The 18,071-nt window shown below is 44.2% G+C and overlaps 1 protein-coding gene across 2 annotated transcripts in view; it reads left to right on the forward strand.

Moving 5' to 3' along the window:
* Positions 1-16,808, forward strand: part of KDM1A (lysine demethylase 1A) — a 60,764-nt gene extending 43,956 nt beyond the window's left edge. For both annotated transcript variants that reach the window (XM_059376599.1, XM_059376600.1), the window contains 11 exons: positions 3,269-3,411; positions 3,778-3,868; positions 5,118-5,252; positions 6,003-6,076; positions 6,947-7,058; positions 10,358-10,490; positions 12,142-12,329; positions 12,949-13,063; positions 14,586-14,713; positions 15,340-15,486; positions 16,338-16,808. In XM_059376599.1, coding sequence (XP_059232582.1) covers positions 3,269-3,411; positions 3,778-3,868; positions 5,118-5,252; positions 6,003-6,076; positions 6,947-7,058; positions 10,358-10,490; positions 12,142-12,329; positions 12,949-13,063; positions 14,586-14,713; positions 15,340-15,486; positions 16,338-16,523 — 1,452 coding nt within the window. In that variant the 3' untranslated portion in view covers positions 16,524-16,808. The remainder of the gene's footprint in view (positions 1-3,268; positions 3,412-3,777; positions 3,869-5,117; positions 5,253-6,002; positions 6,077-6,946; positions 7,059-10,357; positions 10,491-12,141; positions 12,330-12,948; positions 13,064-14,585; positions 14,714-15,339; positions 15,487-16,337) is intronic.
* The last annotated feature ends 1,263 nt before the right edge of the window (positions 16,809-18,071 follow it).

Below are 18,071 nucleotides of genomic sequence, written 5' to 3' on the forward strand. Positions count from 1 at the left end.
GCGCAGGGGCTAGTCAGTTGCTAAACTTGTTTTTACTGTGTGAGTAAGTCAAATAGAGCATACCTGGCTAGCTTAATTTTAGAAACAGATTCTAGATTTAAAAATACCAAAAATATATTTTGGTTTTTTCCCCAGTGTTGGTTTCCTAACGGACAACTATTTGCTATTTTCCAAATATTTTCATTTCAAAGTGGGATTCTGAAGTTAATGGGATTAAAATCCAGGTTTGAAAGCTACCCCTGGGCTCTTTGGCAGCAGTTCTAAAATCTGCTTACCTAGGTGGAAAATGGGTGTGGCCTCAGTACTCTTCTCTCGTGTTCTGGAGAGTGGAGTCTCCAGTCAGAGCAGGGGACCCAGTCAGCCGGCCAGAGACGCAGCCTGCCGTCCTGGTGTCTGTCAGATGAGCAGTCATCTTTTTGTTTGGTTTTTGTTTGTTTTTGTTGTTGTTCCTGTTACTGTTCTGTGTTTTTCCTTTTCTCTTGAGTTTTGCTTTGTTCCTCACTGCTTTCCAACACCATCTCCCTTTACCACCCTCACACCCCACCCCGCAAACTGCCTTTCTTTTGCCCATTTCTGTGCCTTGACTTTCCCATTTCGGTTTCTATACAGTTTGTTCTTGTTTCTCTGGTGGTTGCAGCTTCCGAGCTAACAGAATGCTTGTGTCATGCTGTGTGTTTAAAGCCTTGATTTTACTGCTGTCATACGAAACTAAATTTGACGTGGCTGTTGGGCTGTTATTTACAGTTTATTTCTCTCTCTGCTGCACTGGTTAAAAGGACACTGTCAAGGTATTTTTTTTTTATAATTTTTCAAATCATTTTCTTCACTGTTTACAATAACCCATTAAAAGCTTGAAACTTAGATCTTTCCCTTCCAAAGATCCTCTCCATCATACATTCACACTGGTTTGTTGTTGTAGAGTTGCGCCTATATGTTGGGCTGTGCCATTTGAGTTTTTGTCATTGAAAGCGCATGTAAAAAGGTTTTTTGTGGGGTGGGGCGTGGGTGGACTAAAGGGGAAAGTGTTACGAATCAAGTGGGCTGTTCAGCAAACAGAGGGAAGAAACAAACGGTCAAATTTGGTCCCTCTAACCTTGACAGTGTCCCTTTAAATGTTTCTCTTCCACACACCCTGGACCCCAGTTACTGAGCCTGAGCGCTGCGTACTTTTTCAGTATGAACTTCCCTATGTGACTGTCACCCTAGCTACAAAGATTAAAGCTTGTCTGAAGCAAGTCATCCGGTTGACACTGGGAGAGCTTTAATCTGTACCATTTGCACACTGTATATTGGCACATTCTGCCCTATTGCAGAGGCACATGTGATCTGGTCCCTCTTGCTTCTGTAGCATCATCCTCTTGCTAGGCTTTTTTGAAGCCACACATAGAAATATCACTATTTATACTCCAGGAAAAGCAGTCATGCACACTGCATCTGGGATCAGTTCAGATCTCATAACTGTATAGCTCTCACGTTAAAAATGCAATTGTTTCCTTTTTAAAAGAAACACCAAATTTGGAGTTTCTGGAACCATCTTTGGTAACATCATTGCAGGAATCACACTGAGCAAAATTTCAGCATTGCTGTGAGCTGCTCTGCATATGACCCATTACATCAGTGAGGAAAAGCAGCTGACAAGAAAGTAAATGAAATTCCTGACAGAAGGGTCTCTTCCATCAGCTGTGATAGCTGTGTAATCAGCACAATTAGGGATGTCACCAGGACCTCCTTCCTTTGGCCATGGAGCTGAATGGGTAGGTCAGATGTGTTTGATCCACCAAGTCTCAGGTACTACTCGTATAGAAAGTGCACCAAGTATCCCAAGACCGATTCTCTGCCTTATTTCTCAACCAGAAGATTCTGAGGGATTTGTATTTCTTAGGCCAAGGGGGATTCTCTAATTCATAAAGATTTCCTAATCGCTCCCATCTTTGGCCTTTTAGAATTTGATGCTTTAGAATGTGATTCTGTTTGGGTCAGTTATGGTGTCATATTTACAGTTCCAAAAGAGAGTTGCAGTTCTTTTCCCTTTCTTTTTTGGGTGCAGATTATACTTCTTGCCATATTCTTTTGCCACACCATGGCTCATCATGTAGAGATACTCATGTGACCCCTCAGTGAAGGGGCAGAGACTAGGTCCTTAAAAGTTGTCTGTTTAATTGCAAAGGGCAAAAACACAGGCATTTCAAAGGAGAGGTAGAATCTTACTGTGGTGATCTCATCCACAAGTTACCCCTGATTGTAAAACATCACTCCTCCTTGGCCTTAGTGTTTATTAGACTGTTCTTTAATGCTGTCTTCTTATTACCAATTTTGGGTTGGCTGTAAAGTGAAATTCCATATTTTGAATCCCATTTCCCAGTTGATGCCCAGTTTATTCTAGCAAGAGATGCTTGCTTTAGACATACTTGCTTTGGATTTGCCTTTTCCTTCTTGCTACTGCTGTGAATTCGGCAATAAAATTGCAGATGCAGTTTCCTTTAGGACTGAATTAAACAATAGCAGAGGGATTTGTGTCAACCAGCTGATGGTATCAACAAGCAGGGGCACAGCAGGGACTAGGAATGTGATCTTGCAGCTTGATGATCTGCTTTGCAGTCTGCTCTCTTCCTGCACAGTAATGAGCCAGACCTGGTACCTCAGTCACGCATAGTCTCAGCACTTCGGACATTCAGCTCTGAACTTAATTGGTGCCATAAAACACGCTGTTACTCTGCAGAAGCATGAAGGTGCTATTGTGTTCTTACTCATCGTCGTGAGTTTCACTTCTCTCTTCCTACTCCCACCCAAAATTCATCTTGAGGGAAAGGCAATACTTGGGCTTCTTATTTTTACATCCTGCCCTTTTTTCTGGAAGGTCCTCAGGTGTGTTGACATAGTTTTTGTTCCTTGAGACTTTTCCAGTGTGTCGTTTGCATGTCGGCCCAGCTTCTCTCAGTGCATGTCAGTGCCAGGACACCTTGTGCCCCATGCGATTTCAGTTAGCACTAGCTAGCACCAGTGTGAATCCTGTGGCCATTAATAGAGGTGGAGTGCCAGCTCGGAGGCCAAAATTGGGAGCATAGAAAATATCAGGACCAAACATTTCATACCTCATTCAATGGAGTTGACCACTTCATAGAAAAGAAAGTTGGCATCATTGTCCTCAAAGGTTCCCCCTTTGAGGTGCATATTTTGACCTTTGAAACTGTGGAGCATTTGTGTTTTCATGGATGATTATGTTCAGTCTTATTATAAGGACCAACTCTGCTATACTTCGGATTTTCAGGTTCCTAAAGAAAAAGATGAAATGGTAGAGCAAGAGTTTAACCGGTTGCTAGAAGCTACATCTTACCTTAGTCATCAGCTAGACTTCAATGTCCTCAATAATAAGCCTGTGTCCCTTGGCCAGGCACTGGAAGTCGTCATTCAGTAAGTATTTTGATACTGCTTATTGTATAGCGAATTCTACTTAGAGATTTGCTGTTTATGCTTTGATGTTTTCAGCAAGCCTTATTTGAGCTAGTTTTCACATATTTTATGTGAATTAATGAACTCTCGAAGTTAAACCATTTTTTAAAATGATCCTTAAGACCCCTCTCAGTTCTAAAATTCACAGCTTTTATGGCATTGAACTATATAGCCAAGAAAATAATTTGCCACCTGCCATCTTTCTCATTCCAAAGTATTAGAAATTTCAATGGGCTTTGATGTCCTTGAATGTTTTTGATGCGTTCCTGTCTTGGGCTGCAAAGCTGGCTGTGTGCCCAGGTCGTATTTATTGTCTCCCAATTTTAGGTTACAAGAAAAGCATGTCAAAGATGAACAAATTGAGCATTGGAAGAAGATAGTGAAGACTCAAGAGGAGTTGAAAGAACTTCTTAATAAGGTGAGGTTTTATATTTTCTTCATAGCTGAAGATGTATTAGTGCAGGTTGGGGGGGCTTGAGAAATTTTCCAGTTTTGTTTTTTTCCCTCTGCGGGGAGAGAAGGTCCATGCAGCTGGGACTCATTATTCTTTAAAAAAAGAAAAAAAAAAGTGACTAATAAAAGACATGGTTTTATTTGTCCGTCTTTCAGTATGGTATTATTGGCAAGTTGTTGCCAGGGGAAGTAGATCTTTCCTGTGTCAGGTTCCCTTTGGCAAAGCTAGCCCAGTGCCCTCTGCTGGCTTCTGTGATGAGAGGCAGATCAGCCGTGCCGGGGTCGAATTCCCACTGAGGAGGACGACGAGTCTGCATCCGGGACCATAATTCATTGCCATAATTACTTCGCTTGAGGTGCCAGTTATGGGGATAGTCCTCAGTGGTGTGTCTGCTCAGGGCTCTCCTTCCCACCACTTCGCAGAGGCCTGGTTCCAGACTGGGAAACCACTTGGTTCTCTCCTGATCCTGCCAGCTGCGAATGTAGTGTCAGCTTAGGGAGAAAACATGAAGTGGGACGGCCCTTGCGGGGAGCTTTTTAATGCAAAATCTGGGTGCATCTTGTGACCACACTCTTGCCTCACTCTCTCACTGGGCTTTGTTTCTTCCTCCTGTCCAGTGAGAAGAGGTCTGTGCCCACCTTCTTCATGGACTGTGTGTGGCACATGTGAATTGAGCAGAGGCTGGAGGACAGCCAGCTGGCAGGATAGCTGTGGGGCCCAGTACTGCCAGAAAGCTGAGGGGCTAACATTAGGAATGGCTCTGGAAGGTTCTGTGTGGTGGTATAGCCTTTACATTATTTAGAAAACAAATCATGACCATTTGTTCCCCAAAACAATAAGTTTAAGTGGTGCTTTGTCCTGGAATTTGATTTATTTATTTATATATATATATATATATATATATATATACACACACACACACATATACATACACATTTTTAAATTAATGGAACACTCCTGGTTCTCTGTTTGTTTTAGAAGGCAGAGATGATCTTACTTCTCTGATAATGGTGTGATTCCTGTGTGTTGAACTGTATAGGATTTTTTTCCTATTCTAAAATGTCATGATGTAGAAGAGGTACTGAGGAGTTTCAAGGACCTCGCGTTGTATCCTGTTTAGGTATACTAGCAGTTTAGGGGGAACCGACACATGTGATTTGGAGATGGCTTACATCACTATCTGAAATGGTAAATATGTCTTTTTCCCTCTTAGATGGTAAATTTGAAAGAGAAAATTAAAGAACTCCATCAGCAATACAAAGAAGCATCTGAGGTCAAGCCACCCAGAGATATCACTGCCGAGTTCTTAGTGAAAAGCAAACACAGAGATCTGACTGCTCTGTGCAAGGTGGGGTATTCATATTTGCCTGGACGGTTTTCCTTGGAATCCTAAGAAAGAGTATAGATCTGGGAAGCTTTGGAAAAGGGAGAGCCACTGACCAATCACGGGTGCCTGTGGTAGGAAGAAGAGGATTTAATACACGGGAACCAAGGGGACTGAATGGGTTAGTGTGGTTTGAGATCTGCTTTTTCTGCAGAATTTCTCCTTGTTTTCACAGTCTTGTGCTTTAACTTACATCTCAGTGTAGCTCCCTGTCGTAGTTTGTCCCTGTCAGCTTAGAGTACTAACATAGACTGCAGTCATTTGATACTGGAACTCTCTGGTCGAAATCCCTTAGTATCTCTCAGCCGTGGGATCTTAGATTCCATAATCATCTCCTATGTGACACAGTGTTAATACTTTTCCTTTGTAAGAGATCTAAAATGCTTTATCCTGTGCTAGGGACATGGGAAATGCACAGGAAGTCGTAGTTGCTGGTCTTTTTCACTCTTTCTTTGTAGCGCACTAGTGAGCTAGTCTTCCTTTATCTCCTCCTCCTGCACGCCCTCTCCCTCCGCTGCGTCCTGCCTTCATTCCGGGCTCACATTGTAACTGGTCTCCAAGAAGCACCATCCCTGAGCCCTGATCCAGCCTTAAGCCGAGGCACACCGCAGAGGTGACCTGGACAGGGAGGTGGTCCAGGCCTTACACTTTGAGGTATAAACAAGATTCGTCTCTGACCCATTAAGATCAACCCAGTTCTCTGAATTTTACCAGGAATATGACGAATTAGCTGAAACACAAGGAAAGCTAGAAGAAAAACTTCAAGAATTGGAAGCCAATCCCCCAAGGTGAGGAAAACACACAAATGTTCAGAAGGATAGCTTTTGCGGTTCTCTGTGTGGGCTTTTATTTATGTCCAGTGAATGGATTGTGATTTTAATGGGTAGGAGTGTCCTATTTAAATACACTTGGTTTTGAAAAGATAACCTTTCTCCATAAGATACGGTATTTGAATAAAATATACCGTCTTCCCGTGAGTGGAATAGAAGGTGGTATTGCTTTAAATCCCCCTAATTCTGAGGACTAGGAAAGTATTCTACTTTGTTTCCATTGGATTTTTGATAATGAGAACTTAAATGCTGATACTGTCTGTGCTCCATGGTGCATCTGCCCTCCAGTATTTCTACTCTGGAGCTGGGGATGCTACCCACTCTTGCTTTAAAAAAATTTTTTTTTTTTTTTGCTTTCTTTATAAAACAAATAAGCTTTTATAATGCCAGGTACTGATATGAAGAAGTTTTTTCTTTTTAAGATTTTTAATTATTTATTTGACAAAGTGAGTGAGAGAGCGAGTGAGCACAAGCAGGGGGAGAGGGAGAAGGAGAGGCAGACTCATTCCCAGGAACCTGGGATCAGGACAGAGCCGAAGGCAGATGCTTATTTGAGCCCCTCAGGTGCCTTGTCTCCACCACCGCCGCACCCCCCACGCAAATGAAGCCTGATAGTAATTTGCTTTAGGTAGTGTGCTTGGCACTGCTCTCAGCACCAGTAATAAAGGAGTTTATGAGACAGATAAGGTCCTACTTTTTGACTTGTATTTTCTTTGTATAAGGCACACAGTACCAGGCTTAGGTTTCCTGTTACTGAGATGGTCTCCATCTGTCCACTGAGGATAGTAGTCCTTTAGTGACCTGTGCCTCTCTGTTTTCATTTTGCAGTGACGTGTATCTCTCCTCAAGAGACAGACAAATACTTGATTGGCATTTTGCAAATCTTGAATTTGCTAATGCTACGCCTCTCTCTACACTCTCCCTTAAACACTGGGACCAGGTAAAATTCCTTTATCATTTATTTTGTTGCATGTGTCTTTGAGAGGGGTCTTAGGAGAAACTTAATTTGTGTGTGTGTGTGTTTAAACAGCTTTGTTTTTTTTTGTTTGTTTGTTTGTTTGTTTTTTAAAGATTTTATTTACTTATTTGACAGAGAGAAATCACAAGTAGATGGAGAGGCAGGCAGAGAGAGAGAGAGAGAGGGAAGCAGGCTCCCCGCTGAGCAGAGAGCCCGATGCGGGGCTCGATCCCAGGACCCTGAGGTCATGACCTGAGCTGAAGGCAGCGGCTTAACCCACTGAGCCACCCAGGCACCCCTTAAACAGCTTTGTTAAGAGAAGATTTACATTACAGTACAATTTACCTATTTTAAGCAAACAAGTTCAAGTTTTGCCAAACGTACATAGTCTTAAATCACCACCATAATCAAGATACAGAACATTTCCATCCTGGAAGGTTCTCCCTTGACTCTTTGCAGTCAGTCCCCACCCAGCCCTCCCACTCCTGGCCCAAGACGGCCCCTGGTTTCCTTTCTGTCACTGTAGTTTTAATTTTCCTTGAATTGCCTATATGTTGAACCATATGGCATATGACCATACAGAATATAGCCTTGTGTGTCTGAGTTCTTTCACTTAGCAGAGTTGCTGAGATTCACGTGTGTTGTTGGCATATTAGTGGTTGGTTTCTTTTCATCGTTTAGTCTGTCGTGTGGTGCGCTGGAGATGGCTTGTCCGTTCGCGGGTGCGCTGGTGGCCACTCGGATTGCTTCCAGGCTTTTTGGCTGTAAGTGACTGGAGCTGCTGTGAACAGTCACATCCATCTTTTGGGTATATGTCTAGGAGTGAGACTGCTGGGTCTTAAGTATAGATTTTTAACTTTATAAGAAACTCCAAACTATTCCAAATTGCATTCCCACCAGCAGTGTATGAAAATTCTAGTTGTTCCACGTCCACATGAACACTTGGTACTGGCAGTTTTTAAAAAAATTCAGCCATTCTAATGGGTGTAGAGTACATTTCATTGTGGTGGTAATTTGCATTTCCCGAATGGTGGGTGATGTGAAACACCTTTTCTTGTACTTACTGGCCATTTGTGTGTCAGTTCTTTGAAGAGTCTGTTTAGATCTTTTGCCCATTATTTTATTTTTTAAAATATTGATTGATTTGACAGACAGAGATCACAAGTAGGCAGAGAGGCAGGCAGAGAAAGAGGAAGGGAAGCAGGCTCCCCGCTGAGCAGAGAGCCTGATGCGGGGCTCCATCTTAGGACCCCAAGACCATGACCTGAGCCGAAGGCAGAGGCTCTACTTGCTGAACCACCCAGGTGCCCCTGATCTTTTGCCCATTATTTTCAAATCTAGTTGTCTTCTCATTAAATTGTGTAAGAGTTCATTATGTTCCTTCGATCGTTGATATATTTTGTCAGATTTGTTTTGTAAATATTTTCTTCTGGTCCCCCCCACCCCCAATTTTCTAAATGGTATTTTTCACAGAGCAAAACTTTTTATTTTTATGAATTTCGTATTTCCTCAACTCTCTTTTATAAGCTTTGTGCTTTTTGTATCCTGAAAGTCTAAACTTAGATCACTATATTTTCTCTTGTTTTCTTCCTGAAGTTTTATGGACTTAGCCCTAATGTTAGGTCTCTGATTCATTTTGAGTTAATTTTTGTGTACAATGAGATATGAGGGTAGGGTTCATATTTTTCCATATGGTTTTCTAATTATTCTAGCACCATCCTTTTTCTTCATTTGTCTTGGCACCTTTTTAGAAAATCGCTTGACCATGGATGAGGCTGTTCATGGTTATTCCTTTTACTCACTCATTTGTCCACATGCAACTATCATGTGGTCTCGATTACTGTTCCTTTATGGTATGTCTTGAAATTAGGTAGTGTACGTTCTTCAGCTTTTTTTTTTTTTTAATCTTTTTGTCTACTTTAGGTCTTCTGTATTTCCATAAAAATTTTAGAATCAGCTTATCAGTTTCTATTAAAAAATGCCTTCTGGGATTTTGATTGGTATTGGTATATCTCCATTTATTTAGGTTTTCTTTAATGTTTTACAGTTCTCAGTGTACAGGTTTTACACTAGTCTTTCGTCAAATTACTGTTAAGTATTGCAAGTGTGAGTTACTCTTGACCTGGTGAGAAGTCACAGAGCTTCTTAGAAATTAAATGGCTCAATCTCTAAATCTGAGACTTTGACCAGACCTAAGACTACAGAAGTAAATATTAGACTTTTACTCACGTATTTTCATTTCCATTGTACATTTTGCTCATAAAATTAGTTCGAATTCTTAATCTTCAGGTTATACTTCCATATTCTTTAGTGTTTGACTTAGAGTGAGGATTGGACCTATTAGTGGTAAAAATCTTAAAGAATTCCAGTTACAGAATAGACAGTTACAATTGTAATTGTCTACAGTTGCTATAGTTTTTCCATGTATTACTAAATTAGACCCTTGTCACTGATTTTATCATTTGAAGTTTCAATATATATCCATTCGTCATCTTATTAAAAGTCCGGGTGTCGGTGATTTGAACTGATCAGTATGGGGAGTAGATGAATCAGTCACTAAGTAGTGAGAGTTCTGCCAACCCAATATTTTTATCTAATTCAAAAGAATCATGCTTGTTTTCTCCCAGAAATTTCATGAGATTAGAAAATACTGACTAGCCTTCAAAATTTTCTCTACAGAGAAAATTTTTCAGTAAATTCAAAGAAGTAAGATCATTTGGGGCTCCTTCCAGGCCAAATGCTGACTTCTTTACTATAGGGAGCCTCTTGGGCCAGTCTTTATAATCCTGGATTGTTTTTATCTAGTTTCACTAACTTTAGTTTTGGAAGCCTTTCTCATCCTTCAAGTCTGTAAGTTTAAGAAATAAAAACCGATTTTGCTCTCAGGTAAAAAAAGAAAACATAATTAGGGTGGTGAATCTGATATTCTACCAAATCTGTAGTGCATTCAAAAGCCAAACATCTGAATTTATTGAATCCTCTTTCTCTGAGAGATCCCCCCCCAGCCCCCAGGTAATCCGCCTGAGGGGTTGGGTGTGAGACTGTGAGGAGAAAACTCAGTCTAGGGAAGAGATGACCATTAGGGACATGTAAGCATTTTGTCTTCTCCCTCTAGTTTCCTGGGATAGCTGTCACCGAATACTGAATGGTGGTTCTTTGGTTTCTGCCTTAGAATATTGACTGTTTTCCACAAACAGTTGTTTTTCAGTGTAAATCTTACAGAATTCAGGATGTATGGCATAAATTAAGGAAATATGGATGGACTTTTCTGTCCTCTTTAGGATGATGACTTTGAGTTTACTGGCAGCCACCTGACAGTGAGGAATGGCTACTCGTGTGTCCCTGTGGCTTTAGCGGAAGGCCTAGACATTAAACTGAACACAGCGGTGCGGCAGGTTCGCTACACGGCTTCGGGTATGTCCCTGCTTCACTGGGGTGATAAGTCTCTTACTCTGAAACATGGTACCAATCTTTTGTTGAGTTTGACTTACAGAAAAAAACATTAGGTACATTTCCTGATAAAATGTTGTATCATATAAACTATGACTTGTAATTTTGAAAATCTGTAATGACAAAAGGATTGACCTGTAGAGCCTTTGGGCAGTCTGATCCATCGTTACATAAATCAAAAAATTGAGGCAGGTTTCCAATTGGTGTGTGAATTACTTTGATATAACAACTGCCGGTGAGTTTGGATTTTTTTTTTTTTTTTTAAAGATTCATTTATGTGTGAGAGAGAGCAAGCACAAGGCAGAGGGGAAGAGGGAGAAGCAGACTCTCTGCTGAGCAGGGACCCCCATATGGGCTCGATTCCAGGACCCCGGGATCACAACCTGAGCCAAAGGCGGATGCTTAACTGACTGAGCCACCCAGGTGCCCCACAAAGTATATTCTTAAAGACTGGGATTTGGGCCTCTGGGCACAATGGGACCCACTCCTTGTATTTTACCGTCTGGGTCTTCCTCTTCGGATCCATTCTAGCCTTTCCCGTGCAGAGGGGCTAACCACTCGGGTTGGTTTCTCATACTGGGAGCATCACACTTAGAGGTGGCGTTACCCCGATTCCCACAGTCCGAAGGCTCAGTGCTCACTGTTGCTGGTTTCAGGGCATATTTAACGTGGAGCTCAGAGAACCTGCTGTCCACCCACCTCTGGAATCAGTAGTCGAGAATCTTGATGAAAGCGAATCACCGCACTCCCCTGCCTCCAGGGCCCTCGTGGCCACAAGTGGCGCTGTGGCCGTCAACCTCGCTTGCCCTTCATGGCCGCTCTTCTAGAATTGCAGAGACGACCGCAGATGTTCTTAACTTTTACAGCCCCCGAGACCATTTTCCATTTGATTCCCCTCATTTGAAGCTTCTAGCTGATGTTGAGGTCTGTAGCCTTTGAATAGCCTTTTGCAGGCACGTGAAGAAGAGCAGTGGGAAAGGGGGCATGAACTGAGCTTTTCTACCAGTTTTGAGCTGTTTATGTATTTTCTGAAATCTTCTGAAGTAAATGGGTACGTACTGAAAAAGAAAACACAAATGAGGAAAAGGCACTCTTTTCAGTGCCTTTGCTGTGGTCCACTCTGAGCTTTCTGCAGACTCTGGCAAGCGAGGCCTCCCGGCGCCATCTCTGGTAGGGCACGCCCTGCGCGCCAGTGGCATCCGTCAGTCTGCACCACGGTCTTCTGGGGTCATCCCTCTCGTTCCTTAGCAAGCACCTAACCACCGTGGGGCGGCACTGCTTCTACTGTTATAGACCTTTATTCTTCACTTTGGTTGCAATTTACTTAACCCTTGGTAACTAATAAGGCTGTTAGCCTGGATGACCAGTGAATGAGGAAGGGCAGACAAGTGCGGTGGTGGGGAGCCGGGACTCCGGAGCTGACTGTTAGCGCTTGAGTCCTGGCGATTCGTACCTGCAGGGGCCCGTCTAGTCACTTCGCCGCCACCTTGGTTTTCTTGTATTAAAAAGTGAAGAGAACAGGATATTCATGGGATCATATGTTGATGCTCCCACGCATAGAATGTTCTGTACCATCCTTATCGCCAGTCAAGTCTTTTCCCTCCACCGTCTCTAGGGTGTGAAGTGATAGCTGTGAACACCCGCTCCACGAGCCAGACGTTCATCTACAAGTGTGACGCCGTTCTGTGCACGCTGCCCCTGGGGGTGCTGAAGCAGCAGCCCCCCGCCGTCCAGTTTGTGCCACCCCTTCCCGAGTGGAAGACGTCCGCCGTCCAGAGGATGGGATTCGGCAACCTGAACAAGGTACTGGCCCTGGGCATCTCTCCACGTGCCCGTGGTGTGGTCGGCGAGGATCATCGGGGTTTGCGTTTCTGCACATTGTGCTGTGCTCTCGGCTCTGAGAGGTGAGGGGGAGAGGCCTGTCCGTTCGCTCATTTCTGTTCATTTCGGTGCCTGTTTTTTTTAAAGATTTTATTTATTTATTTGACAGAGAGAAATCACAAGTAGATGGAGAGGCAGGCAGAGAGAGAGAGAGAGGGAAGCAGGCTCTCCGCTGAGCAGAGAGCCCGATGTGGGACTCTATCCCAGGACTCTGAGATCATGACCTGAGCTGAAGGCAGCGGCTTAACCCACTGAGCCACCCAGGCGCCCCTGATTTTTTTTTTTTTTTTAATAAATGCACACACACACAGATGAGGTCTGACTCTTCTGGGATCATTTTACAGACCTCAGCCCACAAAAACAGCTCTAATGTTGTCTTCAATAATACATTCGTGACAGGGATTTCTGGGCTTATGCAGAGAGTAGATGAGAGGAAACTTTGGTAAGGCCTGAGAAGCAGTAGTTCCTGTCGAGGCACAGCTCTGCTTCAAGCCCTGCTCTCTGAGCCCTGTCATCAGCTCACGGGCTCCTCTTACAACAGGTGGTGCTGTGTTTTGACCGTGTGTTCTGGGACCCAAGCGTCAATTTGTTCGGGCACGTTGGCAGCACGACGGCCAGCAGGGGTGAGCTCTTCCTCTTCTGGAACCTCTATAAAGGTAACTGCTTCCTGGTTTTTTTTTTTTTTTTTTTTTTAAAGATTTTATTTATTTATTTGACAGAGAGAAATCACAAGTAGATGGAGAGGCAGGCAGAGAGAGAGAGAGGGAAGCAGGCTCCCTGCTGAGCAGAGAGCCCGATGCGGGACTCGATCCCAGGACCCTGAGATCATGACCTGAGCCGAAGGCAGCGGCTTAACCCACTGAGCCACCCAGGCGCCCCAACTGCTTCCTGGTTTTAATGTTTTTCATATTCTTATAGGAATAGAGAATTAGAAATATTCTGGGTTTTCTCAAATACATATTGTATGGCTTTTTTTTTCACTGATTAAACCAGCAATCCCAGAAATTCCTGCTAGGTGCTGGGGATATGGAAGAAAAAAAAAAATACCCCTCATCAAAGAGCTCACATCCTAGTGGGAAGTACACTAAGAAGGTGAGCCTTCTCGGAATGGGGCTGTTAGTAGAGGACCAGAGTGAAAGCCCAGGGCACTGCATAAGGAATGTAAAAAGAAGAATCAACCCAGCCAGGAGGTGCAGAACCAGGGAAGCTTCCATAGGGGAAACTTTTTATTCCTAATTCTCAGACTTTTGTATCTGACTGGCCCCTGAATCTTTGGACTACTTCCTTTAGAACCTATGTATCAAACCCCTGCCTCCTATTTTAATTTCTTCTACAACTGGATTGCTCTTCTCTGTGGGTGCTTAAAACGTTTGTGTGTGTGTATACAAGTGGATCTCCTGTCTTCTACCTCAGGGCGTCTGCATGTTCTGTGTGTTCTGGGCCCACGGAGATTTTTTTCTTCTTCTCTTTCCCCACAGCGTGGCATGCCCTGCCCAGCCTTTCTGGCCTTAACCTGCCGTGCTTTCAGAGAGGCCTTCTAGGACACACATACTTCTGCTGCCTCAAACTAAATTAAGTCCCTGTATTCTTTTCTCTTTTGTTTTTCTTCATTTGCTTTTAGCAGTTCATAATTACAGCTATGTGATACATCTCTATTGATCCATGGGGTTGTTCAGTCTAGTTCCTAGCTTTTGTGTCCCAGCATCTCGTACTGTGCCTGTTACACAAGTCTGTTGCCTAAATAGTCTCCGAATGAGTGGGCGAAGGTGGTGATGAGCTGAGAGGGGTTTGGAGTAGTTGAAAGGATGTAGCTCTTGTCATGGAGCAAACTAAGAGTGGTCAGAGCTAAGGACTCTATGCCTAAAATACAGTATTACCTTTTGGGTTTTTTTTAAGCAGGGTCTGAAGTTAGGTCTTCAAGATTTCTGTATCTGCAAAATTATAAGGCGGTTCAGTACACGAGTCACACTCTACTGACTAGAGTTTTGCCAGCTGCCTTCTAAGGGATAGATTTTGAGTTGCAATTTCGGAAACCTAACTTGTCTCTTGCAGGAGTGTTGCATGTCTGTCTGTGGGTCCTCCTATTTCCGGGTGCCCAGAATAATGTAGGGCCTGATCAAGAAGTTCTTGAGAAAAGTCTGTAGGAAAACCCTGGAATTGTTCTCTCTGTTTCTCTAGCTCCAATACTACTGGCACTAGTGGCAGGAGAAGCTGCCGGCATCATGGAAAACATAAGCGATGATGTGATTGTCGGCCGGTGCCTGGCCATCCTCAAAGGAATTTTTGGCAGCAGTGCAGTGCCGCAGGTAAGTAAGTGGGAAGGGCCAAGTGGGGATCAAGGTTCACACTGAAGCGGGGTCTGACACAGCACAGTTTCAGCCAGAATTGAGAGGTGTGCTGAGTTTCCAGGAATGCGAGTGTTTGGAGTCTGTGTGTCAATGTGGGATTCAGGAAAGCCCCCCGCCCAGTACCTGGCCTAGGGGACTGAGAAGGGTTTGCTGCATATCCCTGCCGGCCCCATCCATCATCGCTGCGTGTGGAGTCCTGCCACTCCTGCCTTTGAGTTGAAAGGGTCAGACTCCCTCATGGAAGAGTAGCTTGGTACTTTGTTCTGTTCTTTAGGCCCACTGAAAGAAGCACTAGATCCTTATGATTCCTTTGAAAGAAGGCATATTAGTGCTTTCATTGACCTTATAAAGGTCAAGTCCTGGGTAGATGTATAGATTTCCCTGGCAGGGGAACGTGGATGCTTAGTTGGAAGCCATTTGTGTGTTTGACAGTGGAAGCATCAATTCCTTGGCTAACTCATGTCTCCTGCCTCTTCGCCTTTGCTGCTCTGTTGTATTCCCCCCACCACAGCTTTCCCACCTTTCAGAGAGGACTGGCTTGTCCTCTGCCCTGGAGTAACTTCTGTTCGTGCTTTTTTCTTCAGCCCAAGGAAACTGTGGTATCTCGCTGGCGTGCTGATCCCTGGGCCCGGGGCTCCTATTCATATGTCGCTGCAGGATCTTCTGGAAATGACTATGACTTAATGGCTCAGCCAATCACTCCTGGCCCCTCAATTCCAGGTGCTCCACAGGTAAGAAACTGGCAAACTACCTGGGCTTATTTGGGAATAAGCCCAAATAAGGATTTCCTTATTTTCTTATGGGGTAGGGGAGGTTCTGGTGTTGGTGGTTAGATTTTAGTTGTTCTCTCCTTGGACCCTTTCAAATAACCAAGAGCAGCATCAAAGGGAGGACCAATATTACTTGTGTCTGATTCCTCACATTCCGGCTCTGTTAAATCTGGGCAGTCCATATTCAGAATGGAAAAATCCATAGGCTAAGCCAATTACTTTTCCCTTATTCAAACTTTTTCCCCTTTAAAAAAACAAAAAACAAAAAAACCCACATTTTTTTAGTTGCACCCCGTTCTGTAATGGCTCACAGGATTATTGCAGGGTGTCCAACACTAGGAACATGTCAGATTCCAGGACATGCCCCTAAGGGGTCCTTGTTTAGTGCCAGACCCAGCTCCAGAGCTCAGGACCCTGTGAGCCCACTCCGGAGCTGAGAAGCAGGGGTGTCCTGAGTTAGACACTGGCTTCAGTGGCAGAGTAATCAGGAACCTCTGTGCCCCAGGAGGTACTGTAGGAGGCAAAGGAAGCTCTAGAACTGGGTGTCCCCCAGCATCCAGTGATAAGAACAGGTCCAGTCCTGCTTTACCCTAGGACTAAGGCTGGCTTGGCTGAGGTTTACTGTTGCATTTCTACTGGTCATTTCTAGAATACTTGCTGATGAGGGAGATCCTTTTTGGTAGAACAATGATCTGTGACTGGCGGGGTAGCCTTCGAAGGCCGATAGGAATCTGGCAGTTAAAACACAACAAAAAGAAAAGTTCCCGTTTGCGACTGGCTGATCCTTCTCTCCATTTGTTTACCTGCAATAGCCGATTCCACGACTGTTCTTCGCTGGAGAGCATACGATCCGGAATTATCCAGCCACCGTCCACGGCGCTCTGCTGAGTGGACTGCGAGAAGCAGGAAGGATTGCAGACCAGTTCCTGGGGGCCATGTACACTCTGCCTCGCCAGGCCACACCAGGCGTCCCCGCACAGCAGTCCCCAAGCATGTGAGACTGATTGATGGGTTCTGAGGGAAGCAGACACTGTGAGTCTTCTGCCGTGTAAGCAGAGCTCTTGGAGCAATACTGGATCCCACTAAGGAACTCATGATGCCAGGTGGCCAAGGTGGTGGTCTCCTTTGAGTGACTTAGGGCTAGAGGGGCAGTTGTCCGTTAGTGTGGAAGTCGGTGTTCTTCCTCAAGACTGAGGTAAGCAGGCGTTGTGAGAGGATGTCGTAGTCTCTTGGTGTGTGGTGGTTTTTTATATTTTAAAAATAAAACTTCATATAAAATTCTTTCTCATTGTTTCCCCTTTAGATTTATATAACGGGTGCTGTGCCTTTAGAAATGCCAGTTTTCTCCATGTTTAAATAAGGAGGATGTTTATACAAAGGCACAACAGATGGTTTGGCCAGGTCTGAAGGTAGGGTTGAGGGGAGCCCCGCAGAAGCAAAGGCTTCGTGATCCTTGGAACGAGGGCGTTCCCCATTGGGACTGTGGGGTCACTGCGCCAAGAGCGTGAAGCTACAGGTCAAGCCTAAGAAATCAGAGGAATTTTTAAATATTTAAAATTTTTAAATTTAAAATAAAACAAGGCACAGAGTTTGGGTGGATCTCTGAGAGACCATTCTGGCTTTACTCCCCAGGTTCCCTCCATGGGTCTGTGCTAACTTTCCACTCTTGGGTCCAGTACACTGGCATAGAAGTTTGAGGAGGTGTTACGCAAGGAGGTCAAGGGTTGAGGTGACTTAGCTACCACTGTCACTGCTGCTAGTGGAGGACCACAGCAGGCGCTGAGGGAAGATTCCAGTTCCTTGCCTTTTTAGCTTTCTTGCGGCCCCTTCCTCGCTCTTCAGAGCACATCACTCCAGTCCCTGCTTCGCTTGTTCTCCAGTCCTGTCTCGTACAAGGATACTTGTGATTTCATTTAAGGCCCACCCAGATCCTCTCCTCATTCGTAATCAAAATCCTTACTCATGTCTGCGAATTCCCTTTTGCCATACAAGGTAAAAACATTTTTACAAGGGAACAGTAACTGTTCCTTCTCAAGGGCTCTTAACACTTTTACTACAAAAACACGCACATTATCTGTTTGCTTTTACTTGTGTTGTCAGTTCTTCCTTATAATTAGCCTAAATGAGGTTTATTCTTAGATTTGAGGGTTGTTACACAGGTGGGCTAACGATAGGATGAAAATGGAGTCTTCGAGTAATAATGGCGGACGAATCTGTACACCAGGACCGGGGTGAGTGGTGGAAAGTGTATAGACTTTGACCTACGACCTGTGTTTAAAATAAAACAAGGCACAGCTCTGCCCTCATACTGTTACCGCAGGTGGGTGGTCCAACATTAGGTGCTTTAAAACATTTGTTTTTTAAATAAATGGCATAGGCACCTTGAGACAGAGGACCGTTCCACGTGAGGACAGACAAGCCTAAAATCCCAGCAGCCGTTTGCTGGGTGTCAGGCGGGTCCTCTTCCAAGCCCCAGCAGTGCCGATGCCCAGACAACAGCTGTACTCAGGTGACGACAGAAATGGCACCAGGGACTCACACACGAG

Source organism: Mustela nigripes, chromosome 14 (genome assembly GCF_022355385.1).
Source record: "Mustela nigripes isolate SB6536 chromosome 14, MUSNIG.SB6536, whole genome shotgun sequence".
NCBI lineage: Eukaryota > Metazoa > Chordata > Mammalia > Carnivora > Mustelidae > Mustela > Mustela nigripes.